The sequence below is a fragment of the Caretta caretta genome, chromosome 3 (genome assembly GCF_965140235.1).
Source record: "Caretta caretta isolate rCarCar2 chromosome 3, rCarCar1.hap1, whole genome shotgun sequence".
Lineage (NCBI taxonomy): Eukaryota > Metazoa > Chordata > Testudines > Cheloniidae > Caretta > Caretta caretta.
In genome coordinates, this window is record NC_134208.1 from 115,153,289 (window position 1) to 115,172,259 (window position 18,971).

At 42.0% G+C, this 18,971-nt stretch overlaps 1 protein-coding gene across 2 annotated transcripts in view; it reads left to right on the top strand.

Annotated features, from left to right (window-relative positions):
* Positions 1 to 6,401: 6,401 nt before the first annotated feature.
* The window catches only part of MTHFD1L (methylenetetrahydrofolate dehydrogenase (NADP+ dependent) 1 like), a 255,883-nt gene continuing 243,313 nt past the window's right edge, over positions 6,402 to 18,971 (top strand). The window contains exons 1-6 of one of the 2 annotated variants that reach the window (XM_048844238.2): positions 6,402 to 6,716; positions 8,409 to 8,493; positions 9,834 to 9,884; positions 9,969 to 10,022; positions 16,668 to 16,792; positions 17,816 to 17,916. In XM_048844238.2, coding sequence (XP_048700195.1) covers positions 6,529 to 6,716; positions 8,409 to 8,493; positions 9,834 to 9,884; positions 9,969 to 10,022; positions 16,668 to 16,792; positions 17,816 to 17,916 — 604 coding nt within the window. In that variant the 5' untranslated portion in view covers positions 6,402 to 6,528. The remainder of the gene's footprint in view (positions 6,717 to 8,408; positions 8,494 to 9,833; positions 9,885 to 9,968; positions 10,023 to 16,667; positions 16,793 to 17,815; positions 17,917 to 18,971) is intronic. The other variant, XM_048844239.2, reaches the window with a different exon arrangement.

Here is an 18,971-nt window from a genome sequence, read left to right on the forward strand (position 1 = left end):
CGCTGCTATTTTTAACAGTGTAGTTTCCCACTGCAGAGAGAGGTTCTGGCAGGGGAAAGCAGCAAGGAGAGGCTCCAGGCTCCTCACTGCTGGAGCTTTTCCTTGACACAGGAAGCTGTTGGAGTCTTTCCCTGCCACAGGGAAAGACTCCAGCAGCTCCCCCCTACCAGAGCCTTTCCCCACTGCTTCACCTGTTCTGGAGCCTTCCACGGAAAGATAGACACAGCCTGCTTTTCACTGCAGTGTGCCACTGCAGCTATGCATGCCACCGCCAGTGTAGGCAAGGCCTCAGGCAGTAGTGTCTCATGCTTTTAGATCCAGAGGTCCAGGGCTCTATCTCTGCTGCTGACAACCTTGTATTACACTGGTCTGGCTTTAGACTAGAACCCAAACCCTGTTTTAAACCTAATTGTGTTCTGAACATCTTCTCCTTGGCCCATCTGATTTGTGAAGGTTTGCTCATCCCAGCAATTGGAGAACTCAGGTAAATGTTGTGTAGAGCAGTGGTTTTCAAACTTTTTTCTGGCGACACAGTTGAAGAAAATTGTTGATGGCCATGACCGGAGCTGGGGATGAGGAGTTTGGGGTGTGGGAGGGGCTCTGGGTGGGGGGGAGGGGGTTCAGGGCTGGGGCAGGGGATTGGGGCATGCTTAACCTTGGGCAGCTCTCGGTCAGCGGCGCAGCGAGGGTGCTAAGGCAGGCTTCCTGCCTCTCCTGGCACCGCAGACTGTGCTACGCCCCTGAAGCAGCCAGCAGCAGGTCCAGCTCCTAGACGGAGGCGTGCAAGTGGCTCTGTGGGCCTCTCACCTGCGGGCACCACCCCCCAGCTCCCATTGGCCAGTTCCTCCCCATATATTGGCATAAATCAGCAAGGTGCGTGCCTCCTGCTGGAAAGTCCAACACCAGTGCTGGGCCCTAGTTGGGAGATTAGGAAGCACTCACATAAGCATGGAATTAAGTCTTTCTCTAAATCCATTCTGAAGATATCGAACATACCTATGAGCAAACCCACTGGCTCGGCCCATGAGGACGTTCTATGTCCTAAATCCCATAAGCAAAACAAGAAGGTACAGAAACCTAGGGTTCCATCAGCTCCACACCAGGGACCTTTGATACCGTCATCCACAGCTCCTTATAAAACCTGAGACTCTCCAGACTGACCACCACAGGATAGCATCATCATCACTGGCACCGATGGCCTGGGCAAAAAGAGACCCTCTTATACTAGGGAGGTCCAGAACCATGGCTGCACCATAGGGCATTTTTGCTCTTTCGAATTCAGAATCCCCTCCACCCCCATCAGAGCCCTCCATTTCCAGAGTTTATATTGCCTCTGAGAGATCTGCTGGTGGGATGGAGTTTATCACCTCTCCCCCAAACCCCCCAATACACAATCTACATCTCTCCATTGGTACTGCCAGTACTGCCATTGGAACCAGAGTTAACTCTTTCCTCCTCAGGAGATTTGGAACCATCAGAGGAACCACTCCTCCTGTACCACCATTCCCCAGGAGACCCACACGACCCTGGGACCAACCACTACCTCACCTGGCTTGGAGTGATTGGTACCCCATGCCATGGGGACCACTGCCACCACCTTTAGACCCCACGTAGTGGCCATAGGCACAAATATCCCCCTTTGGAATCTATCTGATATGCTAGGGAGTTACCACCTGCGGTCCTTTCGAGGGAACGATCAATTTACCTTCGAATCCGATAGAAGAGGAGTAGGAGTACTACCACGCTGTCATCATCATCACCAGATGAAACAGTGGCTTCAGCATCTCTTCCCTCCCTCCACCCCTTTGAAAACATTGGGTCTATCCCTCAGTTCCCTGTCAGTCCACTTGATGGCTATCAGTGCATTCCATCCCTCTATGGAGGGCTACTCTATTTTTGCACACCCACTAACCACGCAATTATGGAAAGGCCTAATAAGAACTTTCCCACCTCCTTGAAAGATAATACTCCAATAAGACTTCATTCTCATTCTTTCGGTTCTGACATGCCCACCCCTCTTTGGACCCTTAGGGGACTTGCTCCATGTGCCTCTTCTCCATGAAGGTCGCCTTTCTTGCAGCCATCCCATTGTCGAGGAGAGTTGGTGAACTTGGTGCAATGATGGCAGACCTTCCATATGCTATTTCACAAATATATAGTTTCTTTACACCTACACCCCAAATTTATGCCTAATATGGTTTCAGAATTTCACCTGTATCAATCCATTCTTACCTGTATTCTTCCTGAAACCGCACGCATCTATTGAAGAACAGGTTTCGCTCCCTAGATGTTTGATGAGCCTTGGCCTTTTACCTGCAGAGAACAAAACCATTCAGAAAGTTCCCAAGGCTGTTTGCTCTATAGCGGAGAGAGTAAAAGGATACACCATCTCCACCCAGAGAATTTCCAAACATATCTGGTTGCATTCTACTCTATCCACTCTCGAACCTCTCCTCCTCCCCCTCCAGGGGTATCAGCTCACTCCATGAGAGCCCAAGCTGCAACTGTACTGTCTCTTCAGGACATACCCCTTCTAGACATCTGTAAAGTGGCCACTTTTCTGTCCACACATTTGCAAGACATTACACCCTGGTGCAAGACTCAGCTACTGATGCCTTCTTTGGGAAGGCAGTTCTCTTCTCAACCCTACCATTCTCATCCTCGCACCCTCCACCTATGTAGGTACTACTTGTCAAACACCCCCAATGGAATACAATAGAGACCATCACTTGAAGAAGAGGAGGAGGAGGTTAATTACCTGAAACTGGAGGTTCTTCAAGATGAGTGGTCCCTATCTTTATTCCACAACCTACCCTCCTTCCCCTCTGCTTCAGATATTCTCTGATTCGTGGTGGAGAATGAACTGGAGAGGCAGTTAGCCCGCCCACCCTTTATCACCTCAGAAGCACAAGATGAGCCAGAGCACATGAGAAACAGACACTACTTTCAAATTCTTCACCTTAGGGCGCATGGTGCGCATACGTAACCCACAGTTGCACACAGATAGGGACCACGCATCTCGAAGAACCTCCAGTTACAGGTAAGTAACCTCCTCTTTCTATTCCTAGATTTACATAGTGAAGTTTTAGAGTCACTCACATTACCTGTTCTTGGAAGAAAGAAGGATACAAAGCATTCATATGTTCAGACAAAGGGCTCAAATTACTCCTGCTGGCTTCAGAATGGGACTACAGTAGCTGTGCAGTGTTAGGATATAGATATTCAGGCCTGTCTGTAAAGGCCTATACTCTAAGAATTTAGGTGTATTCTTATCACTTGGCTAGTGATAGAGGTATAAAAGAAAGAAAGAATCAAAACCACTGTCTGCCAGTGTAAGGGCCTTCTCTTACTGTGACAGTTTGTGGCCCTGTGCTTAGGCTCAGGCCTTTGGCTAAGCAGCAGAGGCAGCCATAAGCTGGGAAGCGACCGGTCACATCCTCACATTCCAAACTAGTCACATTGAAATAAGGTGCTATTGGGCTGTTAGGCACTATCAGGACAGGATTGTATTCCTATCACCTCCAGAGAAAGGGAAGTGCCTAGAAAATGTAAAAGGAAACTTAGTTTGATAGCATCCTGTCTGGCAAGAACTCACTTATCAATAGCTGGGATGTGAAATCCTCACTTCTGTATTGTTTTGTCATTATAGTTCCCACTTTGCTGTTGTTTGTCTGTATAATCTCTGTCTGGTTCTGTGATTGTTCCTGTCTGCTGTATAATTAATTTTGCTGGGTGTAAACTAATTGAGGTGGTGGGATATAATTGGTTACATAATCATGTTACAATATGTTAGGATTGGTTAGTTAAATTTCAGGAAAATGATTGGTTAAGGTATAGCTAAGCAGAACTCAAGTTTTACTATATAATCTGTAGTCAATGAGGAAGTGACGGGGTGTGGGTGTGGGTGGGGGTAGGCATGTGGGTGTGTGAGATGGGAACAGGGAATGGGGGTAAGAAAATTGGAATCATGTTTTGCTAAAGGGGGAGATGGGAACAGGGAATGGGGGTAAGAAAATTGGAATCATGTTTGGCTAAGGGCAGGAATGGGAACAGGGACACAGGTGTAAGGCTTTGTGGTGTCAGAGCTGGGAAGGAGGATACTAAGGAAGGAAACTGGAATCATGCTTGCTGGAAGTTCACCCCAATAAACATCAAATTGTTTGCACCTTTGGACTTCGGGTATTGTTGCTCTCTGTTCATGCGAGAAGGACCAGGGAAGTAAGTGGGTGAAGGAATAAGCCCCCTAACATGCAGGATTACTGTGCTGATCCTCCTCTGGAGTCTTCCAGAGGGTATGGGAGGCAAAGCTACCATGATAGTAACTATGTGGGTGAACCATCAGGGGAAAGCAGCATTAAATTTCAGCTAGGGTTCTTCGGAAACACTGATTCAGGGCATCTCTCAGTCAGCCCAAGCCTGAATGCTGTCTCAGCTGCACCAGCTGGCTTTAGGCTCTCCAGCAGCACATGGTTTGCGGATGGTTTGTGCTATCATGCCCCACTCTCTGTACATGTAGGCCACCTTGGTTTTACAGCCTGAGTTCTGCCCACAAAAGACAGAATTAATTATTCATCATTTTCTTGCCTAAAAGATACTGTTACGTTCATAAAAGGTATGGTCATAGTATCAAACCACTTTATAGAGACAAAATTATTGCAATCTAGAAGTAATGAATGTTATACAGCACCCTATGAGAACAGTGAGGCGTGAATGTGAAAGTGTTGTTAGCCTGTGAAAACACTAAAAGGGTCTGCAAAAAGAAAAGGAGTACTTGTGGCACCTTAGAGACTAACCAATTTATTTGAGCATGAGCTTTCGTGAGCCACAGCTCACTTCAAAGTGAGCTGTGGCTCACGAAAGCTCATGCTCAAATAAATTGGTTAGTCTCTAAGGTGCCACAAGTACTCCTTTTCTTTTTGCGAATACAGACTAACACGGCTGTTCCTCTGAAACCTAAAAGGGTCTGGTGTCTGAGAGTATTTCAGCAAGGTTTTCAAAGACCTGTTCTACAGGTAGTAAATGACTTTCCATTGCTCTCCCTGCCTATCTTAAGTCCCTGCTCGTCCCTTAAAATCCTATTCTTTCATTACATCCCATGCTCAATGGTCACATTGTTATCTCTGCTGAAATCCTGCTGCTCTACTCTAAAGGGAGTGTTGGGTCACCATTGCCAAACCTCACCTAAGATCCCTAGAGACACTTCATTCCCTCTAAAATATTCCTGCTGTCTGACAGAGTGAGCAAGTTCCTCTTAATTATCCTGCTTGGTTATGGGAAAATAGAACAACCCATTACAATATGAAAGGCCTGGCACATCTCTGCTCAGCCTAAAGTTGATTCTACATTCAGGTCTCTTGTGCCCCATAGTTTTCATATCAGTGTCATTCGCTATACTGCAAGACATCTCTGACTGACAAGTCCTAGGTTGTGTACCATTTAAACTAAAGTGGATCAGCAGACTCCAGGATAGTTCTTGGTCTCTTGGCTGTTCTGAAGAATGAGACCATAGGACAAAGTGTCAGCCTGATCTTTATCAAACTGTGTGGCCTATTGACTAGATAGTGGTGGGGTAATACCATGACAGCCAGACATCATGATGCAGGGGTGGGTGGGTGGACAAACATAAAATATTTCTAGTTTTGTCTGAATGCACCTGAGCATTGGAGGTTGTTTGCTTACATTATACATTTATTTATAGCCGGTAGCAACATTTAGTTTTCATTACAGATGTGACCTTTGGTGAACGTAGGCTATTAATATTATATTACACAGAGGTAAATGTGACTTTGACTAGTCTGAGTAAGGTTGTTGTTCCATTGAGACAGGCCCTAAACTGCTTTATGAAACTTTTAATCTTAAAGGAACAATGTCAACTTAAACTGTAGTCATGTGTATTGGGGGGGGGAGGGCTTGCAGTGTGCCACCCATTGTAAAGATGGGAAAACTGAGGCCTATGGCACTTAAAGCTATGGGGTAAACCTATAGGGAAGAAGCTGGGCTCATACCAGTCCAGGTTTCTAAGCCTGTCCTGGAACATCTGCACTGCATTGTAAACCTGAGTTGAGGGTTGCTGAGCCCCAGGGTATTGCTCTGCTGTCCACACTGCACTATACAGCCCCTCTCTGACTCAGGGCTGGGGCTTGGGCTTGAGCTGTGCCGTGCTGCACAACACCGGGCTTGGGGCCAAGACTTAGCAGCCCTCTGGGTCCGAGGCCCTGGCTGCCGGCGGCGCACTGCTGACTCCTGTGAGGCTGGAAGGGGGCCCTGGCTTCTCCCTGAGGCCGAGCCCAGCGTTGCAAGGCAGGCTCGACAGCACCAGGGGGCCAAGGCTGCAGGCGGAGCCTGGCCGAGCGGCACGGGAAGCCGCTCTGCCTTTGCGGCGGGACTAAGGGCCGAGTCGGGGCGCCCCTAGCGGCTCCTGCTTCACCCTCCGCCCGAGCCCGGAGCTGCTGCTGCGCTGTGTCCCGCCCCTTGGCCCTCAGCCGGCTCGGCCCCCTCACGCCGCCCCGCTCCAGCCGCCGCCGCAGCATGAGGTTCTCCGCGCTCTGCCGACTAAGCCGGGGAGCCGCCGCCTCGCTAGCGGGCAGGAAGGGGCCCGCGCCGCTGCAAGCCGGCTCGCCCGCGACCCGCCGGGGCACGGCCAGCACTTGGGGCCGCTGGGAGAAGCAACAGGCTGGCGGCGGCGGGAGCTGCAGCGCGCGGGGCTCGGCGGCCGGGTAAGCGGAGCCAGCGCAGCCACGTGCCCCGGGGGCCGCGGCTGGGCGGGGAGGTGCCGCGGGGTCTTTTCTGCCCCCCGCTGACAGCCTCGCGGCGGCGGCGCAGCTCTTCTCGCTTGTCGTCGGGCTACGGCTTCCCGTGGGGGCTCCGGGCCTGCCTGCGCCCCGCTGCGTCTGATGCAAGAGCTTGGCGGAGTTGGGACAGAGGCTCCCTCTGGACCCCCAGGCCAAGGCGGGTGCTGCCATCCCCCGGCTCCGGGAGGTTCAGCTTTCCTCTCCCTGCCCGCGCCACCTCTTCTGGGGGAGTCACTTCGCAGCAGCCCCTGGGCATGACACGCTCCGTGGGCTCCCGTTGCTCCCCTCGCCTCAAGCACAACACTCGTGGGCGCGTAACTTTCTTCTGACAAACCAACGTGCCCTGATATCAGGAAAGGGAAAACTAAGTGAGGGCTCCGCGAGTACAGCTAACTCTGCCACGTTGCACGTACTCCATGGGTTCTGTGTAATAACATAAAGAGTAAAACCAAGTGTTGCTCTCAGTGAAGTCAGTTGTGTATTAAATTACAGTATGTATAAAATTATGTATTAAAAATCCACTGTGCATTAACATTATACACCAGAGGCGGTGAATTGATTCCTTTACTATGTTTTAGTAATGCTGTAGGTTAGTAAACGTGAAAGAATTTAAAAGGTACTTCTCTACTTCTGCCCTTTACTACTGTTTACTACTCATATTTCCTTCAGCTTGGAGAATAAGAATCATTGAAGCTTTTGTTTATAGTCAGTTTCACTTTCAAATTCTTGGTGTTGCATTGCTTGTGTTTCAAACTCTGCAAAGAGGTGGGAAATTTCTGCTGCTCTCTGGGGGTTTTAGAGCTTGTTTTTCCCAGCTCAATTTTAAGTTGTATTCCTTAAATGTACCTGTAAAGACTGTAATTTTTGTACCCCTGGACTTCAAAGTTTGTAATGTTTATGTATTTTATTTTCTTCATTACAAGCTTATATATTTTATTTCCTTAATTTTTGAGTGAGTGATTGATTTATTTCCCCATTAATACAGCAGTGAACTGGACAAGGCTCCATTTGTTTCAGTGCTGCTCACAGGCAGCGAATAGCAGCACTGAAACTTAGTCTCATCTCAGCAAGTTCACTTTGTTGCCTCTTGAGGAAGCTAGATAGCCCTAGAGCTACTGGAGCTATCTGCAGTCTCAGGAAGAGATTACTTGTTTGGATCACATTTGAAAATCGTTCCCACCCCCTAGATTTTAGGGATACTAGAAATGAAACAAACTCTGCAGAAAGTGCATATGTCAGTGTTACCCCTCCCCTCTAGCTAATAAAGTATCCTGTTCACTGGTGAGTGGATTTTCCAAGCCTTGTGGAATAATTAGAGGTGCAGAATCTAAAGGACTGGGCATGTCGGAGCAATGGTAAATGCAAGTTAAATAATGAAGTTATTGTGGCTGGATTTGTTACTTCAGTTTTGCTATACTCAGCTGCCAAATGTTACTGTACTTATTAATATATACATATTGCTTTGAAAATGAAAACCATTGAACATGTTTAAATATTCAGTAGTTCTGAATTCTGTCACTAAAATAGTATGGAAAATTAATGTCAACAGCTTTCTGGTCATGGTGTAACAGGGAAATGTGTAACAAACGTTGATACTATGTTACTGTTGTGTTGCAGAGAAATCATTCAGAGTTCAAAGAAAGTCCTGGCATCTTTGCAGAAAGGACACCCTACATTTATGCCGACGCTTGCCATTGTACAGGTAAAGTATTTGTTTGTTTATTTAACTAAAGGATTGTTTCTTCTTATTTTCATTTTGAAACATTTAAAAAAATTATTTATGTACTATCAGTAGAGTAGCAGAAAAAACTTTAATAGAAGGGCACTTGTACTGATTGGTGTTTCCTAGTTAGCTTCTCATAAGCTGTGGAATGAAATCTAATAATAGATTGGGTTGGGGATTGGTCCTGCTTTGAGCAGGGGGTTGGACTAGATGACTACTTGAGGTCCCTTCCAACCCTGATATTCTATGATTCTACGAATAAATGCTATATACGTACAAAGTATTATTGACAACTTTTAAAAGAAGCAACAAGTTCTACTATTTGAGAATTTCATGAGTGATCAACAGCTGGCTTTATTGCCAAGTCTTAAAGAACTGCTGTCTTAGAAGTATACATTCTTAGTGCTGTATAGTTGGTTTCCACAGAAAGTCATAGGATAACTCTCTTTAGGTTCCGTATGAAACCAATTTCCATTGTCAGAATTGGTGTCTAAGGCATCCAGACTGGGAAGATGTGTAATAATCCATTCTACTGAGTTGTTAAAATGAAAAATTACTAGACAACTAGAAGGATAGTGATGGGATGCAGGTCCTTTTACTTCTAAGTCATTGGTTCAAAACTGTCCCAGATCAATAGTCGCTAAAAACAATTGCCATAAGATAAATTTCTGTTGGGGTCTGTGAAAAGAGTTGGTGACTTTAGTCCAGTTCCCAGTAGATAGTGGCTCACATCACATACAATAGAGGTGGAAAAGACTTGAGTTGGGGCATATTTGGGGGGCAGTGTAGAGAATGCTTTTATTGCCCATTGACTGTACTTTACCTGTTATAGGGATTCAAAAATGACTTCACTTTCAAGTATTGTTGGACTGGTGCCTTTTCTAAAAACTAAACAAATTTGCTTAAAGTAGGGAAAACATCCAACTCTTATCTTTAAGATACGTATTTCAACATACCAAGCCAAGATAAATATTCCAAGCTGGCCTTCTGTCAGATTCCTATAGACTGGGCAACTTTAACCCCCTTTCACTACTGGGGTTTTTATAGTGGGGTTGCTGAGAGCCATTGAACCAAACTGTGAACCCTGTATATGATGGAAACTGCTTCAAGCCAGGGGGTGCAGCAATATACCTAGTTCCAGCATCTTGAAAAGAGAGAAATGTTTGCGCTGCACCTTCTTTCTGTAGATCTGTGGATCAGAGTGCACACAATTTTTCTTAAAATATAATCCTATATAATCATAAAATTCTCTTTGGTTTCAAATTCTGTCCTTAGATTACTTACATTCTGCCTTTTTTTTTTTTTTTGGTCCCCTTAAGGCAAGTGATGAAGATTTGGTGCAAGAAATAAACCAGAACTTTGCCAAAGAGGTGAGGATTAGGAGATGTGGTTGATTTTAATTGTGAGCCCTCTGACTGTTGTAGTAACTTAAAATATTTGTTTTCTCTTGGCAGATTGGTCTGCACGTTATTCACATTTGCCTTCCTCAGGGTAGCAGTGAAGATGAGGTAACTGTAGCACTTCGTTGGAATCTTTTTCTTTACACTTGAATCATAACACCAAATGGAAACGTTTAAAATTTATATTTATGGCATTCATCACCATTGAATCCTCTGAGCACTTTCCAGACATTACATAAACGTATACTCTTAGCACTCCTGTGTAGGTAGGCAAATATTTACCCATTTTTACCTATATATAGGAAGGGTCAGAGCAGAAAACAGAACTTGGATCTCCTTGTTCTCAGTTTAGTGCCTTAACCATAAGAACAGAGTGCATCATGGGTATAATCTTGCAAATACTCCACATGTGGAACTTCTGTTGAAGTCAGTGGAAATTCTACATAAAGAGAGTTTTCACAGTTGGGACCCTAACTTGATATCTTGTCTAATGCAGTTTCTTTTCCCTCCATGCTCTCCAGAATACATATACTCCTTCACTGTATTAGATCAGGTTTTAGCCAGAGAAACTTCTAAACTGAATATATTATTTCTAGAATTATTTTAAATATGTTTATAACTGGCTGTTTACATCACTGCCAGAGGTAATGTTAAAAATAGTAGTAATAAATTCCTTCATTTGGTAACATAGAGGTGACCAAATTCTCACTTTGGTTGCACAGTTTTGTCAGAGGCACTGAACTAATGTAACCGAGGTCAGGATTTGGGCCTGTATGTATTAAATACAGAAACCTCTTATTAACATTGTAAAAGGGCCAAATGAATTTAAAAATAAAAAGGGATTTCAGAGTTAAGGCTATCACCCTTTCCTCTCCTCATCTCATCTCATCGTGCTTGGGAAGTTTAGGGTATACAGTCGATAATACATTCATCCAGACCCTTCATACTTTCTAAATAATGACCGGGTTGCAAAGCACAACAGAAATGTAGATTTCATATACTGTGTTTCATGGATTTTATTAATAGAATTTTACTTTATTTTACTTTAGTAAAGTCTCAAAAATAATTTCCAAATGTGCTTTCTATAACAACTAGCTCTTACATACACGGATCCTTCCTGATACAGATTTTTCTGTCTCGACCTTGTGGTTGTTATGGATCCTTACTTTAATATTTTTGGTAAGCCGCTTTTACAAATAATGCATTGAATCTGTTACCCATTTAAGAAAACCAGACCTTTCAAACAACAATCAAGATACGGTTTGCTGTGTTCATAATGAATGGGAACCTCATCTGTTGAGTAACACAACCCAGAAGCAGGTAGAAGTTTGTGGATATGAAATCATAGCCTCTGCCATTGTGAACCATGGAGGTAAACAGCTTTGAGTAACACAAATCAGATGTCAAGAATTATAACATTCATAAACCAGTCGGAGAACACTTCAATCTCTCTGGTCACGCAATCACAGACATGAAGGTCGCTATCTTAAAACAAAAAAACTTCAAATCCAGACTCCAGCGAGAAACTGCTGAATTGGAATTCATTTGCAAATTGGATACTATTAATTTAGGCTTAAATAGAGACTGGGAGTGGCTAAGTCATTATGCAAGGTAGCCTATTTCCTCTTGTTTTTTCCTAACCCCCCCCCCCCCTCCAGATGTTCTGGTTTAACTTGGATTTAAACTTGGAGAGTGGTCAGTTTGGATGAGCTATTACCAGCAGGAGAGTGAGTTTGTGTGTGTATGGGGGTGGGAGGGATGTGAGAAAACCTGGATTTGTGCAGGAAATAGCCCAACTTGATTATCATGCACATTGTGTAAAGAGTTGTCACTTTGGATGGGCTATCACCAGCAGGAGAGTGAATTTGTGTGGGGGGGTGGAGGGTGAGAAAACCTGGATTTGTGCTGGAAATGGCCCACCTGATGATCACTTTAGATAAGCTATTACCAGCAGGACAGTGGGGTGGGAGGAGGTATTGTTTCATATTCTCTGTGTATATATAAAGTGTGCTGCAGTTTCCACGGTATGCATCCGATGAAGTGAGCTGTAGCTCACGAAAGCTCATGCTCAAATAAATTGGTTAGTCTCTAAGGTGCCACAAGTACTCCTTTTCTTTTTGCGAATACAGACTAACACGGCTGTTACTCTGAAGCTTTGAGTAGGAATTCTGTGAACCATGGAGGTAAATAGCAGTAGCAGCTGTCTCTCTTTCAGCTGTTAATTTGCACAGAATCAGGTTATTTTAAAACTCTAGATGTGGATTTGTCTTATTCCGGGCAGGTGTATTTTTAAAGATGGTACTTTAGCGCTTGTGTATTCTCTTTCTGTTTGCTTCTCTATTATGGTTTTGTTTTGCTTGTATATGGCCTGATATTTTAGCAATAGCCCCAAATGTAAAAAAAAAATGCTTAACTTCGTTTATCTTCTGAATTATGTATTTCAATAGAAAATAGGGTGTGTGTTCTGTTTTCAGGTGGGCTTGTTATTACAACTCACTGAAGAGAATTTTGTTATACGTTGTGAAAGGTTTTTTTAAAACACTATAGGGACCCCATAACCATAATACAGGCTGTCATGATTACAGGGATAACTGTACCTCTGTCCCCTTTTCTGATCTCTCTGAGAGCCCCCTCAGGTAATAGGCCTCCTGCCGTCACCTGCCCAGGGGTGGAATCCTACATTTCTCCCACTCTAGGACTGAGTCCTAAGTACAGCCCCCCATGTACTAACCATGATTACTCAGCAGGCCCAACTAAGTTTAGCACCTACAAGTCTTCCTTTTGAGAATTGTGACCAAACAGCTTCCTCACACCAAAATACTGTTTAATCATATCAGGAGCAGAGCATAACATAAAAGGAAAAAAGATTTTACACAACAGAAGGCCTACAACGTGTCTGTCTTACCCTAGGGCTCTACCTCTGGGGTAGAAGATCAGGCAGGTTTTGCTTTTTCAGATCCTCCAGCAGACTCTGCATCAGTCTGTCATGGGTGTTGTAACTATGGCTGGAGCCTGGAAATAGCATCTTCCCAGCTAAAAGCTCAGGCATTGTCTCCCAATGATTCCTGTCACATTTACTGGGAAGTTGCTGATTGGGAGCCATTGTGTTGTCTTCTGGCTAGTTTCTTAACAGCTCTACTAATCCAACATGTGCAAACAGTAAACATTCCAGTAACCCAGTGTAGCCATACTATCCCACTAACTGTCTCACTAGCCCCATCACATACAGGATTTGTAAATTATTACGGATCAGCCCCACATCCTTCACACAAGTTTATCTAGTACCACAGCACTTTCATGCTCCACTTCATATTGTCTTCTGACTGAACCATCAAACTAGAAATAGGAAAATGTGTGTTTCTCTTCCTGGGTCAGCTGTAGATGTCCTGGATAACCTTGAGAAAGTCACTTCGTCTCTCTGCCTCATTTTCCCATCTGTGAAATGGGGATAATATAGCCTTGACTCACAGAAATGCTGAGAGGCTTATCGGATTATGGACTTTGAGAGTTTGAAGTATACTTAAAAAGTACAAAGTACAAGTAAAAAGATTAGAAGTATAGGATAGTCATATGGAATGGTATTAAGCATGTCAAAATGATCAGGTGTTAATAATTATTAATAAAAGTTTAGCACTTGTATAATGCTTTTCTTCATTAGAACTTGCAACTGCTTTAGAAAGACCAGCCAGTATCATTATCTCCATTTCACAGATGGAGAAACTGACTCTGAGAGGTTAAATGACTTGCCTAGTATCACACAGCAGGCTCATTGCAGAGTCTGGAAGCAAATGTGGATCTCCTGATTGAGTGAGGGTGAGGTCTGTGAGGACTCTGTGCACTCAAGAGTTTCTTTTACATGTACATACAATTTACATAATTTTTTAAAAGCCAGGTTTTTTTTAAAGCTATTTAAAATTTATTTTCAAGGTAGTCTTCACAAGCTCTTACTTAGTGCTAGCCTCACTTTCCATTATAAATATAAGCTAAAATAAATGTAAAATTACATGACTTTATAGTAAATTTTCTTTGATTCTGTGATGCACAAACATACAGCTTAGCCAGGTAATGAAGAAGTGTGTGCTAGTTAACTTTTTTCAAAAGGAAATTTTGAAATACTGTAATTTGTTTACAGTATAAGTTTTAATTTTTGAAGCCACAGGAAAATGGAATGTATCACAATGGATCAGGTTTGATATAGATGTTTTTATTAGAGATGGATTCAGACACAAAATTCAAATCTGGATTGGGAGTGTTTTTGTCTAAAATATTGTTTCAACCAGATTTAGGTCAGTATCGAAGTTTTATAAACACTTAAAAGGTCTGGAAGTAGTTGGGCCTCTAGTTTTGGTTTGAGGCCCAACTTTGTGCTTCTTGTGCTGTTTAAGGATATGTGGCTGTATCACTTGTCTGTTATTTGGCCAGTTTAGATTATCAAGTTAAACACTTCGTAATAAGGGAAGATAAAACCTTTTTTCTGAGTGTCATTTTGTTACATCAAAATCACCTCCTGCACTAGATATCATTGTACGTATTCCTATATACAGAGGTTATCTTTTGTTTGGTGAAGAACAACATTTGCACCAGCTGAGCACAAAAACGTTCAATTGGTTGTTAAATCAAACTTTACATTCAGTCATTTTAATTCTTCTGGAAATGTGTTTCCCTTTTAAAATATGTATTTTTTCTTTTGTTCCTAGTTTATCATGTCTTCACCCTACCCATATTTAAAAACCAAACACACAGAGTTCCAAAAACAAGTGTTTAAATTTATTTTGGTGGTCTTACCAAAAACTAATTTGTTTTTTAAAAATAGTTTTGAAGGCTATACTTCATTAAAGTATATTAGGATCTTGATATTTTGAAAAACATGAGTTTAAAAACAAAACCCTCTTGTGATCATTTAAGTGCTCTTTTATTGTAACAAATTTCATATTCTTCTTTAGATGGTTTCTGTCCAAAACCACGTTTGTTTAAACTTTGACTTCTGAATATGTTCTTTGGAACCGTTATAGTGTCTAGCTTTTGCTAAGATTCTACACAGTAAGAGACCAAATCCTCTCAATATTCAGGATTTCAGTACATGGAAGAACGTTGCACCACAATGAGTGTTATGTGAAATGTAAATAAAATGCTGACATTATAAAATGCTACAAAGGAAACCTAGTGGTTTAATTCATAATATATTAGGTTAAAAGGAAAAACAGAAGATTTAAGCAAGAGCAAACAAGCTTTCCCTTTTTTATAATTTAAAATAGAAAATAAATTGCATGGGGAGGTGGGGAAGGAGGTTAAAGATGGCCACCAACCAATCATAGAAGTGTATTGGATTCCCCCTTAATTATGATTGTATGGGCCTGCATCATGCAGATAGATATCAATATAAAAACTAATTTCTACCCTCTGTTATTTCTAGGTCCTACAGACTTCTCTGACCAGTTTGATATAGTCATTCAAGAATGCAAAAGCCTACGTTGTTATTATGAAAACTCTTGTTTCATTGACAGGGCCTAGGGGTGTGTGTGTCTTGGTCTTTTGTCCGTGACATAGTTTTCAAAACTTATAATGTTTTTTTAAACATGCCATAGACAAGAATATCATGATTTACTGGGGATATCTGAATAAAAATGTAACATCCCACAATGATAAATTCTAGGACATCTGCAGCAAAGCCCAAAACAATCAGTGGGCCTACGAAGAAGACTGTTGTAGGGGAAGAGTTAGTTAATATGAAATGGTACACAGAATATTTTCCCTACTCCATTTTGACCTAAGTGTAGAAGGGAGCAAGATGGGAGATTGCAGGTGGGTTGTGACAGCTAGGAAGATTGCAGGATAAAGATTTTGGTGATAGAGAGTAATGAATGGATTTTAGAGGTGTCAGAGAGCAAGAACTGACAGGATTTGATGGTTGTGTGGATGCAAGAGGATGAGAGCAATGAGTTAGAGGACATGGGGTTGTGGCTTTTCAGACTTACGAGGCTAGTGGTACATTGATTTGAGCTGAATGTCTCCTTTGAGGTTCTTAGAATTCCTGACAAGTGGTCATGATCCTGTGAATTTTTGTTGTATCAGGTAATGGTTTCACAACTGCTATTTTTTATTTTTACTACCTCCAAAAGTTTAGTAGGTGCTATTTAGAACAAATAAGAGTGTTCCCTGTCACAGAGTTTACAATCTCTATTTTGGATGTGTTATAGGAAATGAGAGTGATAAACAAATGGGGAGGTAGAGTTATGGGGAAATGGAGGGTAGGACAAGGGTCACAACAAAATCACACAGTTAAACAGTTTTAGCCATGTAAACATCTTGATGGTTCTGAATTGTAGTTAGTTTTGTTTTTGGTTTTAATATGGCTAATGGAAATTGTTTTTGCAGGGTCTTATTCTGTGTCCTTGCCCTTTAAATATCATAATTAAGCTCTCTTCCCTTTTCCTTCATAGTGGAACAGGTCTCTTTACATACACTTATCTGTTGACCATCATTTCAGCAATGTTGGGGACAAATTCCCTCAGTTATACCCCTGCAACTCCATATGTGGGGATAACTGTTAATGTACTTAGTACTCACTAAGCCTTGTGTGTATACTCCACAGATTCGCTGCATGCTTCTCTTTCTGCTAAACCATGAGAGAAATAGCCAGATGACAAATGCCATGTGTTATAAGCATTATTTAAAGCTACAACCCATTTTTATTTCATAATGTTCTACTTTTGACTTTATCCTGTCTTCTAAAGCATTTTATTAACTTCCTAGATTGTTGGTGAAATCTTGAGACTCAATGAAGATCCTACGGTTCACGGCATTGCCCTTCACCTCTCTGAAAATGCATACAGCACCAAAATATTAAATGCAGTAAAACCAGAGAAGGATGTGGATGGGTAAGCTAAGTAGTAAGAGGTAGCCAGAGCAGATACAAGTTTTATGGCTCTAAAAATCTATTTTCCCCATTGCTTTTCACGAATGGACTCCTCAGTCACTGCGTTTAACTGTGTCATTAAATGTGGACAAAAGATTATAAAATCAAGCACACGGTGTCTGCTTAAATCATTTTGATGGCATTGTGCTTTAATCTTTGCTAACTGTAAGCCTGAGAAGTAGTGTACTTAAAGGCAACAAAAACCATGTCTCAGTTTTATTCTCTTCATTCAGTGTTAAGGTAGTCCAGTCCTGCGTGGTTATCATTTTTATTAATTTAATTGACAGCATTTTTAAAGAAAGCTCCAAGGTGAGGGTTTTTGCTGAACCTCTAAAGGGGGCATGGGTCTAAGGTAGTTTTAAGACAGGTTTTCACCCTCTCAGTCTATCCTGAACCGCTCCAAGGGCTGGAAAGGCCCTGGCATAACTTAAACAGTCCTAGGGTCCTGTCTAAATTACAGCAACTACCCTGGGCGGCCCTACCATTTTGTTCCTTTTGTCTCCTCCTCTCACTCTTGCCTTTTCTCACACGCTCCAGTCTTCTGGAATAACATTCCTTCCTATGCATCAGATATCCTGAGTACTTCCAAACATCTTTAAACCCTCCACTGCTTTTATGTAACTTTCCATCCACCCCTGACAGATGCTCCTGTATCCGTTTTTCCTCCCCTCTTTGTTTCCCTCTTATTCTACTTGAACATGTGACAAATTGTCTTGCGCTCATTTTATTTCTAATAGCCCTTGTTCCCCTTCTTTTATCTATCTTGATGGTTCTATGTTTGTTTGAAATCTAAACTCTTGGGAGTAGTGCTAGATATAGCAGTTTAGAGATTAAAAAAATCTAGTAACCATATACTATTGCTAGTTCTATGAGCCTTGCAGTCTGAATTTTAACACATAGGATGTAACCTATAGGGCAAGCTCTAATTAAAATACATCTCTCACACACATTCTGTTCTATATGTTTCCATGTTTTTCCTTGATAGAGTATCAGATGTAAACCTGGGACGGTTGGTGCGTGGAGATACTTACAACTGTTCAGTTTCTCCCACTGCCAGCGCTGTGATGGAGCTTCTTGACAAAATAGGTAAGACAGTCTTGCGCAATTCTATTTCTAATATTGCCAAGTACAAGATTTTGTTTTCTGGTTGATTTGTGAGATTCCTGTATAAGATCCTTGGTAGTGAAATCTTCCCCTAATTTTTTTTTTTTTTTTTTTTTTCAGTTTTTGTCATACATTAGTCTTGTTCTGTATTTCTTCATCCTTTTTTCTGATATGCACAAACTAAACATGTAAACTCAATGTAAATCCACTGTAGTAGTTTTGCCACCTGAAAAACCATGGTAACAAGTTAAAATAAATAAAGCCTACAAACACCCATTTGATCTGGTTTTTGTTTTCTTTTATAAAATATATGAAAGTAAAATGAAGACTGTGGTCCCAGTGACCCTCACAGCTGTATGGGAACACATTTTATAGACATAGAGATGAACTGTAAAGCAAAACTTTATTCGTTTTGTTTTGCTTTTTATTGCTTTTTTACTATGTACAGACACAGCCTCAGTTTTTCTTGCTTAATTTTACATTTGAAATAACAGCTCATTGCTTCCTTCTTTTGATGGAGAATCTCAGCAAGATCTGAATTCAGAACTGCAGATCTGTTTCTAGGAGTAGTACCATGGCCTTTGTCTATAGACTCACGTTTTATTGGCTTGGATGCTTCTATAGGCAAACCTATTTTATAAGGTCTCCAGAAATACCTGAAACTTTTATAAAAACAGAATTAACACAGATTTTACCTAGGAGATCAGAGATGAATTTTGGATAACACAAAAATTTGGATAAATCAAAAATTTCCTGTAGATTAGTAATGAATGGCTCTTTTGTTTTGGGTGACATTGTATATTTGGTAACATTGAAATTGCAGATGACTTTACCTGTAAACCCCCAATTTTTTTTTTTTAACATCTTTTATCAAGGCTTAAATCAATCATTCAAAAGCAGTCTCTTATCCCATTGCGCTTCTGAATTTTGGAAGCAACTGTCCTTTAAAAGTAGGTGAATTTTAAATAAAAAGGTGAAGTACCTGGTTACAACTGGATAAATTAAAGGATTATATGCAGACAAACCCAGACAAGTGA